The sequence below is a fragment of the Solanum verrucosum genome, unplaced genomic scaffold (genome assembly GCF_900185275.1).
Source record: "Solanum verrucosum unplaced genomic scaffold, falcon-dt-bn FXZP01000007.1, whole genome shotgun sequence".
NCBI lineage: Eukaryota > Viridiplantae > Streptophyta > Magnoliopsida > Solanales > Solanaceae > Solanum > Solanum verrucosum.
The window spans coordinates 4,679,969-4,694,865 of NW_026020177.1; the positions used below are offsets into that span (position 1 = coordinate 4,679,969).

Below are 14,897 nucleotides of genomic sequence, written 5' to 3' on the forward strand. Positions count from 1 at the left end.
ATCACTGATAAAGACTTCTTCAAGTATAGCTCTAGCATCAAGAACTTCAGTTAACAACTCCATGAGAATTATAAGTTCAAGAACTCTCATCTTCTTCTGGCTCGGGGACAATATTTAAATCAAACTTGAAATGCTCACCCAAAATAGCACTTTTTGTTTCATTTAAAATTTTCTTTACCCGCAACAGCATTACCACCCTCTTCTCCTACATGTGTTTATCTGGAGGTATTTCTGAGCCAGGGTGCTTAATCTTATACATTAATATTCGTCTTCTTTCTTTCTCATTAAATATTTGCAATTCTTTGAGAAGATCATAAAGTTCCTTAAATCCAATTGATTTGCCCTCAGCATGATCACGTTGGCGATCCTCTAGTTTCCCTTTTAAAAACTTATCAATTATATCTTCAATACTTGTGGAACCGCAAGAAAATGGTTTTCCACCGGGTGAAAAAAGCATAACGCCAACTTCATATCCACTCCGATTTGCAAGCTTTTCTGCATCTTGGAACAAGGTTTTTTTCCTTTTGGAAAAACTTATAGCGCGTGCTCTCTTAGACTCAACTAAGTTCAACTCAATCTTTTGCTTACCTTTCTTGATCTCATTTTCCATTGTAGAAGAAAATAAGATGTTTTTATTGAATAATGTTGAGCAATTCCGAGAGGAACAATTGTATAATTTATAGTAGGTGTGTGAGTTCATTTGTCACAAGTATTGTAACATTTATTTAATGTTTTCATACCACAAGTCTCATTGTTGTCACATGTATTATCATTTTTTTTATATTATGACTTTATTTCACGTGTATTGTCACCTTTAGTTGGTGTTTTGTATTATATGAATCTATTACGTAATTATCATGGTTTCTAACAAATGTTTTCTTCTTATTTATTCGGGTGCAATTGTTAAGTAATAATGTTGAATTGAATCTTAAGATAAATAAAAAATAATTAGTTATTGTAACACCTAGTATCCGAAACAGACCAAAAATACAGATTTTCTAGAAGTTGAAGGTGCGACCCACGGTTGCCACCCACGGATCGTAAGGGGACCCATAGTCGGTTCTGCTGGTTCGTGGTTCGCGACTGCAACCCTTCCCTAGAAACCCCCAAAAAATTTGCCTGAGGGGTCAGCCTACGCCAGGACCTATGGACTGTAGGTCAGACCACAGTCCGTGGTCCAGGGCCGTAGGTCAGACCCTCAGCTTCCAGCTCCCAGTTATGATCAACGATTGACCAGTACGGTCTATCAGTCGATCGACAGTCCATCAGTCTGGTCCGTCATTGGCCCCCGACATCAGTTAAGTCAGGGGTCATTCGGTCTTTTCCTTATGCGTTGGACCCCTAAACTACGTCGTTTAACCCCTAAACTATGTAGTTTTTGTTAGTTTTAGACTAGTAACTTAACTAGAATATACCCTAAGCAAATCATTGACCAAAAACTTGGAAAAATTAGAACACAGAAGGAGAAAGAGTCAACCAAGCCCTAGTCCAAGAACGCAAAAGGTTTTCATCAGTTTCAACCCCGAAATCAAAAAATTTCTCCGTGGAATTCGTCACCAGGTATATGGGATTTCACTAGTGGGTTCCTTTCACCCATTAGGTCCCTAGAATTCAGCCAGATTCTTGATTCCCTTCAGATTATCTAGACCTAGGGTTTCTTGAATGTTAGAAATTATTGGGTTTCAGCAGTTAGAATGATCCAAATTAGATTGTCATGAATTCCGTATTGTTTTGTGTAGATTCTTTCATAAATTCAGAACCCTAGTTGTGTAGTTCTTTTAGTTCATGAATTACACATGTTAGATCAGTTAAACAGATATACATGCTCTAGTTTCGAACGTCACATTATCAATATATTTCAGCATGAACCATATTTTGAGTTATAAATCTTGAGAAACTCTAAATCCAACACTTGAGTTTTAAACTGAGTTTTTGAGAAAGTTAATATGAGTTTTGAGAAAGAGCTTCTAAAACATGATTAGTATGACAATCGAGTAGGCCATCAATGTATGAATAGTATGGTATCTAGATATACCATCAATGTTTATGCAGTATGACTTCCCGAGTCATCAATGATCATAGTATAATATGATTTTGAATTATGTTTTAGAAAGAGTTTTTAAGTATGAGTATTTGCATGTCAGTATTTTGAGCTATTCAGTATTTCAGTCATAATGTATCATATACATGCCTCAGTTAAGAATGTTTCATTATCAGTACTTAATGTTGCATTTTCAGTTAGCATGTCAGTTCTTGAGCTATCCAGTATTACAAAAATTCAGTCATAAAATGTTATTTACATAATCAATTGAGAGAAGGTTAATGCCGAGTGGACTAGGGTCAATCGCCCTCAAGTCCCAGAACTACGTGCCCCGTAGGTTGTAAGTCCCCTCTGTGGGCATCATTTTAGTGATCACGCCAGTCATGCCTCTATACCTCTGGTAGGGTATATTGGGTCCTCTCGATGGGATGTATAAATCGGACTCCACATTTAACTCATGTGGTTTTATATCAGTTATTATTAGCTCCCCTACAGTCAGATTCTATTGGATTGACCATGTTATCAGTTACAGTCAGATTTCAGTCTCAACATGTTATAAACTTGGTCATAGCATTCAGTTAGTTCATGTTCAGTATTCTCAGTATAGTATTGTGCTTATCTCTTATCATTGCTCAGATATATGCTTTGGTTCACTTATGATTATTGTTCCACTTTATTTTATCTTGCATGCTCAGTACCTTTCAAGTACTGATGCATACTATGCGCTACGTCTTCTTGTGATGTAGGTTCAAGTTCTCAGATTCCAGATCATGCATAGATCGGTTCTCGATCTTAAGTTCAGCAGCATCAGTTGTGAGTCCTCATTCATCGAGTACTAAGTGACATGATTATCTTCCTTTGCTTTTAGTTTTAGTTTCAGTTTTTGCTGGATTTAGCAAGGGCACATCCCAGCACTTCTAATCAGTAAGAGGCTATTTTCAGATATAGTTAGTTTCATCTTTAGTGTTTGAGTTTGACTTTTCAGTTGTTGTTGAACTCTCAGTTTTCATTTATTCAGAAGATAGTAAATGGGTATTCCTCATCATTTCAGTTTACATGAGGATGTAGCTTCCGTACAATATTTCTTTACTTTAGTTTATCTTTAGTATGCTTATGATATGCCAACAGGGTTACCTTGGGGTCTCTCGTGATCTTAGGTCCCATGTCCGTGTCCTGGGGTAGTTTCGGGGTGTGACAAACTTGGTATCAGAGCACTAGGTTTAAGTGTCCTAGGATGTCTGAAAAGACGCACTAAATAGAGTCCTTTTCATGGGTCTGAAGTGCACCACATCTAATGAGAAGGGGGCTACAAAGTGTTTTAGGAAAACTTCACTCTCTTTGTTACTCTTATCGTGTGTAAGGTATGATCTAATTCCTCATTTATAACTCGACGTTAGGCGTTTCAGATCATGCCTACTCGTTAGAGCTTATGTATGGAATTCTAATGCACGCATTGCTAACACAGTTCCTCTGGTCCCAGACCATGATGTTTCGAACGCAGAGTTTTGAGTTGCGATTCAACTTTTGGCTCAGAGTATGACCAACCAGAACAATCAGTAGGTTCTAGTTTCTACTAATTGAAATGGTGGATCAGTGGCAACTAGAGTTTGAGATTTTGTTAGGATGAATCCACCTGAGTTTTTAGGGTTGCAAGTTGGTGAGGACCCACAAAATTTCATTGATGAGGTAAAGAAAATCTTTGGAGTTATGCAAGTGACTGGTAGTGATAAGGTGGAATTGACATCCTACCAGCTTAAGGATGTGGTTCACATAATGTTCACTCAGTGGAAAAATAGCAGGCGTACGTTGTCTTTCGTTACTCACTATATAGCAGTCAACTTAGGTGTTAGTCCAGAAACTCTCTCAGAACCCTTCTCAATCTCTACCCCAGTCGGTGACCTAGTTATAGCTAGACGGGTATATAGAAATTGCCCCGTCAGAGTCTCTCAGAAAGTCACCTCAGCAGATCTTGTAGAGTTAGAAATGGTAGATTTCGATATCATTCTACGCATGGATTGGTTACATTCATATTATGCCTCAATCGATTGTAGAACTAGGATTGTTCATTTTCAGTTTCGAGACGAACCAATCTTAGAATGGAAGGGTAGTAGCTTAGCGCCTATGGGTCGATTCATTTCTTACCTCAAGGCCGGAAAGATGATCTCTAAGGGTTATCTCTATCATCTAGTTCGGGTTAAGGATTCAAGCTCTGAAACCCCAACTCTTGAGTCAATTCCTGTAGTTAATGAGTTCCCGGAAGTACTTCCAGAAGATCTTCCCGGAGTTACTCCCGAAAGGGAAATCGACTTTGCAATTGATTTCATTCCAGATAACCAGCCTATTTTTATTCCTCCTTACATAATAGCTCTAGTTGAGCTTAAGGAATTGAAAGAGACTTTCTAGATAAAGGCTTCATCAGACCCAGTATTTCCCCATGGTGTGCACCAGTGTTGTTCGTGAAAAAGAAAGATGGTTCTCTCAGGATGTGCATTGACTATAGGCAGTTGAACAAAGTCACAATCAAGAATAAGTATCACATCCCCATGATTGATGACTTGTTTGACCAACTTTAGAGTGATAGTCATTTCTCAAAGATAGAACTCAGATCCGGTTATCATCAACTGAGAGTCAGAGATAGTGACAGCCCAAAACAACTTTCAGAACTCAGTATGGTCATTATGAATTTGTAGTTATTTGGACTAACCAATGCTCATGTAGCTTTCATGGATCTGATTAACAGAGTGTTCAAGCAGTATTTGGACTTGTTTGTTATCATCTTTATTGATGATATCCTCATTTACTCTAGAAATGAGGAAAAACATGCAAATCATTTGAGGGTTGTCGTGCAAACTCTCAAAGATCGCCAGTTATTCGCTAAGTTTAGGAAATGTGAGTTTTGGTTGCAATATGTTGCTTTCCTTGGCTATATTGTGTCTAGCGAAGGGATCCGAATGGATTCTCAGAAAATAGAAGCAATGAAACAATGGCCCAAACCTACCTCTCTTACAGATATCAGAAGTTTATAAGGTCTAGGGGGATATTACAGACGGTTCGTGGAAGGATTTTCATCCATAGCCTCCCCATTGATTAAGTTAACTTTGAAAAAGGTTAAGTTTCAATGGTCAGATGATTGTGAGAAGAGCTTCGCAAAATCGAAAACTAGGTTGATGATGTTTGCGTAATCAAGACACAACTTCCGATGCAAGTGTCTACAATCGTACAATAGTTTAGTAACCCAACCAAGGGTTGGGATCGTTCCCAAGGGAGTGGTTTTGAGAATTAATAGAAAAATAAAATTTAGTTCTAACTAGTCATAGCTAAAGACATTAACGATTAAAAATATTGTAAATTAAAGGGGACACAAGAGTGTCAATTAACAATGGGGGGTTTTGTCACAAGTAAGGTAAATACAACAAATTAAAAAGGATTTCATAATGAGAGGGAATCCTTGGGATGTGATGGGAATACGGATTAAGCTAGATTATTGGGTACATGTTTTCGATAGAAGATTCATAGAATAATTGTGACTAGGCTAAACTTTAAGGGGGATAAGCTCTCTCTCGATCAACTTACCTCGCTTCAAATGTGTTCCTCTCAGACACCCATTTGTCGCATGAAGACCAACCTACGCCTTAACCCACTCACTCTCTCGAGCTGAGTGTGTGGGAATGAGACTAGGATTCACTCTCTCGAGCTGAACCTCATGTCGACCCACTCCCACCAGCCATCAATTTAGTAGTTTTAGTTTTATGACCTCTCTCTCGAGCAAGCCGAAAACACATAAATAAACTTATATTTGTAACTACAAATTCATTAAATTCATCCACAACTACTAAACGAAATCACAATTAAACTATCAGCAAGCAAGACCCAATAATTATCTTAACCCATATTCTCTAAATCACACCCCAAGAATTAGGGTTTTAGCCACACATGTATAAGAGCTAGAAATTTATACCAAATTGAGCTCGCATTCAACTGCGTATGAAGATTTAAGTCTTGATACAGGCCAAAATTTAAGAATGCAAGAGACCCAAATCCAAATCTTGAAGATGAAACCCTTTGGATCTACAAGTCTTCAAAACACTCTCAAAGTTAGAACAAAAATATCAAAAAGTACTATTCTATATGGAAATTATAATAATTGTTCGACTCTTAAAACTACAACTCTAACTAGTATTTATAGTTTTCACAAATTTGTGCTGCAGCGGATCATTCGGCGTCGTTAGTTGGAATCACAGATCAACTAGACGATTCGCCATTTGGTGTAGTTCATCGCCATCTTGAACCAGCCTTCAGCATCGTCGTGTTTTGGGTCATTGGGCGACATGGTACTGCTTCGCAGAACTTCTCAGCGATGCGCAAACTGCTCCCTTTTTACACCGACTTGATCCTTTCTTTCAGGGCTCAGCACACTGTAACAAAAAATGAGGTAAGACCCTTCGGCGACTCGCCAAGTGGACTCTGCAATCCTCAGGTCTTCATTTCTTCGTTCTTTTCAGCCTTTTCTTTCCTTTTTGCGACGTAGTGTCCATGCTTTCCTTCAAACTTCAAATACCTGAAACTTAAGGGTTTTTATCAGATATTGAGATAAAATAAGCATTTGAGGACACAATTTCTATTAAAATATAGCCCTAAATGAGTCCAATTTGTAGACTCATCAACACCCCCAACTTAAACTTTTGCTTGTCCTCAAGTAAAATTCAAATTCAGTAGTTCAACAAGGATGTCTCAAACAGTGCTACATAAGACTCAATTATGAATGTACACAACAAGACTCAATTTACTTATGCAAGGATCAATTGTGTACTCAAAGATTCAAGTTGTGACACACCATTACCAAAGATTCTCAAGCTCACAATACTTGCTTCAAATGTAAGTTCAAGCTCAACAAAAGCCTTCGAATGCCCTCACACAAATGATGATTCCATTTTCACACACAAAGGTAAAGTTCAGGAATCAGATACAACACTCATACTCACAAAGATAAACACAATGCATGCTTTTCACCCATAGGTTTACTCGTATTTTCCAATCAACATTTGTTTCGACTTTCTCAAGATCACAAAGGTCTTAACAAGGCTTGTAACGGGGCTGAGTGCAAAGGTATGGTCATTTAGGCTCAGTGACTTTTATCCTCATGAAATTTGGTGCTCTCAACACTTCCTTTCATTTTCCTTCATCATTTTCATTAGTGCATCATAGGTCATCCTATTATTCGCTTCCCATGGATTGTTCGGAAACCTATTTATTTGGTACTTTATTCCACAAGTTTCTTTTTGATTTTTTTCTTTTTTTTATATGGAAGGGTTACACTTTTCTCAACACCATGGGTTAAATGAGACTTTCCTTGTAGTTCTTGACTTTCCCTTTTCTTTTTCACCACACCCCCAACTTAGGCTTTTGGCCTACGTTGGCTATTCAATTAACCACAATTCAAGAGGATTATAGGTAATGGATTAAGAAAGGTCTAGTTTTCATCAAGTTTCTTCCAAAGAAGGGTAAGGCTCAAAGGGTATTCAAGAGAGAACACACGCTCACAATGTACGTCACAAAAGAGGTATATGTCAAATTAGTTCACACTCTTCAAAGCTTCCTAAGATCATATCACGATAAATTCTTACTTAGTCAACCGGACCAATAGGGTAAATTCTAGGTGTTGTCATGCATGGTTCTAGGTAAGCTTATCACACAAGGCATCGACACTTAAGTCAAACAAGACTCCACACTTTTGCTAGTGTGCAACGGTCATCACAAGAGAATCGATTTGATAAATGGCTAATCACAACGAGATGTAAAGAGTTCACATATTGTCTATGCAACTTCATTTGGCCTCATCATAGCCTTACATTCATGTCGTTCGATTGTAAGCACTATTCAAGTCATTGGTATTGATCAAAACCGAGACGCAAATTTGCCAAGGAACATCCGCATTCAACACACGAGCATATAAAGGGTGGCAAAAATGTGTGAAAAATTCAAAAAAAATTGGAAGGGTCAAAATCATTTTGCAGTTTAAAATAAAAGAAGCCACAAGCTCAAACATTCACATAAAAGTAGTATTAACACAATTTTAAAACAGAACAGCCCAAATATATACACGAAACACAAACAAAAGTAGCACACAAAGGTGTGGGCCTCACCCCACCACAAACAAAAACATTTGTCCTCAAATGCAAATAAAAGTATCCAAAAGTAAAAGCATATAAGAGAGAGAGGGAGGTAAGGAAAAGTCATGTCTATGCAGTCTCTCCATCTGTCGGGGTCTTAGTGCCCGATGTAGCAATCTGAATATGGGCATCAGTGCCCGCAATAGCCTCAAGAGGAATAGCAGTGCCAGGTCTGCTAGGAGTTGTTGTGGACGTATCAGTCAGAGGTGTCTAGATCGCTGGCTGCAGAACTATCCCCACAAGATCTGACAAATCTCCGAATAGGCTTTATTCTCGACTCTCTACAATCTCCTCCTCAGGTGTTGCTAGTAGCTCCTCATCTGTCCCTACATCTGAATCATCATCTGTTGTGCCACCCCTCTGCACATATCTGGTGGTAGCCAGAGGGATCCCCGAGGTCTCAGGCACGTCCAGGTCGTCTTCCCTTTCTATTAATGAACCGAAGTCAATAGTCTTTAGATAGTCTACATCCTTCCTCAGATCTGCTACTTCGGCTTTTAAAGCTGAAACCTCAGAAGACTTTCCCTGTCTGTTTTCACAAGTTGTGATTCTCACCATCAAAGCATCAACAAAAGTCTGAAGCAGGGTGAGTGTAGCAAGTATGGCACTCTCGATCATCCCTGGAATGGACCTCTCGAGTCGGGCCACTCGTGTATCAGTTGATTGGGCTAAACACCTGTCACAACCCAGAGGTGCCCTCTAGACGTAAAACGGCATACTCGACCCCAAAGGGGTCTAATACAAGCCCTTAGCGTCATCATAACATACCATCATAGAAAAGTAGGGGAAATTTAAAACTTTCTTTAAAACATTCAATCGAAAACATTTCATAAAAGCGGAAGTCTTTCCTAAGTCTGTCTCAAAACCATCTATGAATAACATGAATAAAAGTCTTGGGAAGCAACCCATAATAAGTCTAAAACATAGGAAATGACATAAAAGGAACATAGTGGGTTTGTCCTCGAATCTATGAGGACTCATCAATTCTTCAAGACTTCAAACGCCTTAGAAACCTAGCCTCCAAAGCAACTCAAACTCCAACACTCTACATTTGATTAGAATGTAGGCAATATGCATTAGTACAAAATGTACCAAGTATGAAAGCTAACATACCAACATAAAACATCTCAAAATGGTTAGTCAACATAAGGCATAAGCATAAGAGATAATAGCATAGTCATAACTTAAACTCCAACATAAGCATCATACCATAACAAGTCAACATAAGACATTCATAATTTCATACTTCAATCATTAGTCTTTCATATTCAAGAGAACTACTTCACAAGCCACCTCCAACCATACTTGTGCAAGGCATAGATAGCATCCCATAATACTATCAAAGCTAAGTACCTCTCTTTGGTTATTCTTGGTCATAGTCCACCTTTATAGTCAAGACCTAGGTTTTCATGTCATAACAGCACTATACTCCTAAGTAACGTCAAGGCACACTTGTGCAATGCATGTGGGGCATCCCACAATACCACACACGCTAAGCTTATCTTGAAGTCACCCTATTCATATTTACCATCTCTAGGTGTCACTATAGACCTACTTCATATTGACAAGGAATTATCAACTTAAGTCAATCATATCATGGAAGGCAACTATAGCAACAATCCAAGCTAGGCATACATTACATAAGAGGACACTTCATAAGTAGCTACAAGTCATACTTGTGCCATGTATGAGTGGCATCTCATAATACCACTCACACTAAGTACTCATTTAGGCTAGCTTACTCAATGCTTATTATTCATCATTCTAAACTATCAAAGAATAGCATACTACCATGCTAGACCTATCTACTATGAAAAACACCTTACCATGCAATCAAAGCTATCCTAGGCAGGATACAAGTATACCAACCTAGCTACCATGCTATCATTCAATAGGATGCAAGCTATCCTTAGGGGAGTATGAACCCTCAACCCTAAGTTATCCTTAGGAGAGTGTGGTGTCTCAATCCTAAGCTACCACGAAATGGTCTTGGCCTAACCAAGTCAAGCTACCATGAAGGCATTCTAACAATGCTAGTTCAGCTACCCAAAGGAGAGTATATATCCTCAATTCTAGGCTACCATGAAAAGCATCCTACCAATGCTAATTCAAGCTAACCTTAGGAGAGCTTAATTCCTCAATCCCAAGCTACCATGAGATCTACCATCCCAAGCTACATAATTCAACAATACATGAAGGAATCATAAGGCTCAACTTCAAGCTATTCTATTCTAACAAGCATGATTCATTTTAGGTAATTAGCCTTTCAATCTAGAATCATTTTTTGTGAGAATACCTTTCACATTCTATATATGCAAGCTATCTCCTCATATTAAACTTACCTAGTGATCAACATTATGACTTCAAGCCCTACATTCAAACTTCACTCTATAACCATCATACTAGTCTAGGTCACAAGCCATATTTAATCACAACCCTTAATCATAGACAATTCTAAGCATAATTCATCATAGAGTCCCAATTTTAATCATTCAATTCATATTCTATCATACATGCATAAGTCTAGTTCAATTCATGATTTCATATTCCCATTCTTAGATTAGTTCTATTCATGGTGATAACTCTAGCAAATGAGGTAAACATAGGTCTAATAAGCTTATATAGTTGCTAGGAAAGGAATAGAATAATGTAGGGTCAACTTTGGTAAAGACTAAGGACCCTAAACGTTTTTAACTTAAAAATTACTAGGCTTCACATCTTACATTGCCTTTTGCACCCCCATGGCTCGCCAAGGGCACTAGACGACTCGCCAAGTGGACCCTTGGCTCGCCCAAATTTCTAGCAAGCTCAATAATGGGGCAGCTTCACTAGGCGATCTTGGGAGCCAATGGGCGATATGCCAAGTAGGTTGGTGAGCTATGACTTAGCTTGCCCTTTGTTCCAGAACCAAGGGTAAAGGGACAGCCCACTAGGCAACCTTAGGTGCCCTTTGGCGCATCGCCAAGTGACTTGGGTGATCAAGCTGCCCAATAGCCAACTAGTCACCTAAGAGAATAAGTTATCTTTCACTCTACCTTGTTAGCTTAGGCCCTTGCAACCATATACCATTCCATAGATAGTCTTCTAAACTATGGGGTCTAATATGTATCTTGAAATTCAACTACTAAGACCCTCATTCAAAGTACGGAAAGTCTCATTTACAACTCTATTTCACATACATCAAACCTTAGAACCCTAGCTTGAGGCTCTAGTTTGGTCTACTAGTTTCCAAGGTGTTACAACGCCCCATCTTCAAGATCATGGCCTGAGTAATCCTGGCTGGCTGGGAGGATGATGAAACACCTGGGGCTTGCAAAGAAGAGGAAGGGGTGGATGTACCTGAAGTCTTAAAAGTTGGAGTAGGCGAAGATGCCTCTGCTCGTAATGAGTCAACATTGACCTCTGGAGAAGTGTCTACTGGAGTTGTTCTCCTTCTGTCAACCTTTTCTCGTGTGAACTCGGCCTCAATACGTCAGATATCGGTGGTGGAAGACGGGGTGACCTCAACATCCCTCATAGTGTAACGAGGTACTCTAGCTCGCTGGAACAGCTCAGTGACCAGAACTGGAAAAGGCAGAGACATCATCTTCTGTTTGGCTCTCATGGCCATCTTTTGTGAAATCAACAGCCCCAATTCAATGCGCCTCCTGGCCATGATAGAACCAAGGCAAGGTACCTTAGGATGATGCAATATGGACTCGTTCTGGGATAGCATGATAGTGCTGCTGATGAAGCCAAACCAGAACTTGGCAGCAATGTTCAAGTCATTCTTCTCAATAAGAGCCCATGCATTCATCCACCTCGGGGTTGTGTTAGAAATCATCGGAGCTAACCAACCCTTAAAATCATATAGGGACTGAAAAATAGGTAACCCCTCATAAGGAAGTACTAAATGCAGTGGTCTACCTAACACACTATTAATATGCTTGTTGTGGCACTCAACCGTCTTGCCTCAGACCATAACCGACTTCACCGGTCTAAACTCACTTGCCTTCTTCTTGTTCTTGGGCACCAACTAACCATAGGTTGTGTAAAATTTCCTAACCTAGGAAGGAATGTAAGGGCCTCGGGGTCTTATGAACTGCACTAACTCATGGTAGCGGAGGATGTCCATAACATCGAGATATTTCCCTTCTATGTCCTCCATAGATAGAAGTTTTTCTTCTATGATAGTTCGTACCCTCTTCACCTTTTAACTTGTTCAGCAGTCTAGCTGGAGGAACGATAGGGAGTGCAGGAGTCACTGGGGTGCCTGAGCTGGCACTACATATGATTCAGGAGGAGCTGCAGCTGATGAAACTCTGGTGGGTGTGGGTTGAGGTCTATCTCGGAGCCTATTCTATCAGTGAATCAAGGGTTGATCATCTTTAGGCTCACACCACTCAACTTGGGTCTCTATAGCTACTCATTTCTTTGCTATATGTTTCTTCTTTTTTCTTTATCTCCTGGTGGGATTTCTTCTCTTTCTCTCTTTGGAGGATTTGAACCTCTTTCGTTTATATTAATGCCATTTGCTGCTTTCTTGAGTGGCATGCTTTTATTTGTACGTACCATATCTACAAAGATTGGGAAGAGTTAAGGAAAAAATAAAATAGAAGCACAGGCAATCTACTGCAGGAAGACTTGCCAAGTAGATCGGTGAGTCGCCAAACCTCTTTGGCGAGCTAACTCGGGATCGCCGAAAGGATTGGCTTCAAATTATAGCAATTCGGTGATGGCCCAACATGCCCATTTTCAATCCACTTTCTCGAATTCAATCCCGCAAACCCCAAAAATAAAATTAAAGCATGCACTAACGAAATTCAAACAAGACCCGCACTACCCATTACCCTGGGATACTCAGATTTCTCCCGGATTTGACTAATTTGGACATTTGACAAATTTGCTCTTAAGATTGGTGTCACCGCTCTATCTTTGAGCAAATTTTTGACATTTAGCGCAAACGTGAACTACTCAGACTTCACCCAATCGATCTAATGACACGCAATCACAACCCAATTCATTAAAAAGCACAAAAATTATGGGCATTTGACAATCAAACAATACGGGCAAGATTTTCAAATTAAAATAGGGATTTAAGCATTATAATCCTATCAGAGAGGCCCAGTACACAAAAATACATTACGATCATTGCGAATGAGTACAAAATTTTTGAAATTAATGTTGGGGTTTTAGAAACTAGCCTTCAGTGCCGATTGAAATATGATTGAAATGTTATGCGGCAAAGAAATCCTAGTTCCAAGCACCAATCAATAACTAAAATACTAATTGAAAGCAAGGAGATTAAGAGTACTACCTTGGTGTGAGTTTTGAAGTTTAAAAAGTGAGGGAAAGTGAAGAAGTTTGAATTTTAAGACTTTTGGCCATTATAAACCGTCCAGTTCATGTCCATTCGGTGACATTAGTACTGCTCGCTGATTTAATCAATGATTTGCCAAATGGTCTAGTATCTCGCCAAGTTTTACAGGGCTTCCAGTTTACATAGAGGTCCAAACGGCGGACACTAGCGGGATCGCCAACCATTTCCACGATTCGCCAACTCGATCCTTATTTCGCCAACCTGCACTTTTCAACACATTCTTCATTTTAACCTACAAAATCAACACACCATTATTTATAAAAGCAAACTAAAGCATTTAAAACCTTGGGTTGCCTCCCAAGAAGAGCCTTATTTAACGTCGTGGCTCGACGTGAGCTACCAGTCAAACTTATTCCATGGGGTTAGACCTAATGCCACTAGGCAACCCACATTTACTGCTTGGGTAGAGATGAGGCAATGTGTGGTCCAAGAGGTCTTCAATCAACTTGATTGATCTTGAGTGGGAGCCACTCATCTGATTCAGTACCTCCATGCTTTCCCTCATCGCCTCTAGCATTCTATCTTACTCGTGAAGCTTTTGGAGAATGATTAATAGCGTATCCTCGATACATTTATTTTCATAGCTCCTAGACCTTTCTCGCTCATAAGGAGGTATGTTCCTCCTTTGGCTCTTGCACTGGTTTTCCACCTTTGAGATTTTGGTGGCCAAGTTGTTCAGCTGAGTTACCAGTGCAGCTAACTTGAAGTCACCCTTGACTGCTGGGTTCGCCTCAGCTAACTTGCAACCACTTCCCTCAGCCATGCTCAGGGTTTCTACATACAACAACTTAGAGAAAAACAAAACTAAAAATAAAATCAGAAAAACTACAACTATTAAAGACAGAAATTATATTTAACTAAGAATTCCCAAATAACACCACTCTTCGGCAGCGGTACCATTTTGATGTTTGCGTAATCAAGACACAACTTTCGATGCAATTGTCTACGATCGTACAATAGTTTAGTAACCCAATCAAGGGTTGGGATCGTTCCCAAGGGAGTGGTTTTGAGAATTAATAGAAAAATAAAATGTAGTACTAACTAGTCGTAGCGAAAGACATTAACGATTAAAAACATTGTAAATTAAAGGGGGACACAAAAATGTCAATTAATAATGGGGGGTTTTGTCACAAGTAAGGTAAATACAGCAAATTAAACAAGGATTTCTAAGTAATGAGAGGGAATCCTTGGGATGTGATGGGAATACGGGTTAACCTAGATTATTGGGTACATGTTTTTGATAGAAGATTCATAGAATAATTGTGACTAGGCTAAACTTTAAGGGGGATAAGCTCTCTCTCGAGCAACTTACCCCGTTTCAAATGCG

At 39.3% G+C, this 14,897-nt stretch overlaps 2 protein-coding genes across 2 annotated transcripts; both read right to left on the reverse strand.

The window, feature by feature from the left end:
- Positions 1 to 205: 205 nt before the first annotated feature.
- On the reverse strand, positions 206 to 610 carry LOC125829121 (agamous-like MADS-box protein AGL29). The gene has a single exon (XM_049508384.1). It carries the CDS (start codon positions 608 to 610, stop codon positions 206 to 208), a length of 405 nt encoding a protein of 134 aa, XP_049364341.1.
- Positions 611 to 8,478: 7,868 nt separating this feature from the next.
- LOC125829122 (uncharacterized) lies at positions 8,479 to 10,954 on the reverse strand. Its single transcript, XM_049508385.1, has 2 exons — positions 10,935 to 10,954; positions 8,479 to 8,887 (listed from the first exon to the last, which is right to left on the reverse strand). The coding sequence occupies exons 1-2, from the start codon at positions 10,952 to 10,954 to the stop codon at positions 8,479 to 8,481; spliced, it is 429 nt and encodes a 142-aa protein (XP_049364342.1).
- Positions 10,955 to 14,897: the final 3,943 nt, after the last annotated feature.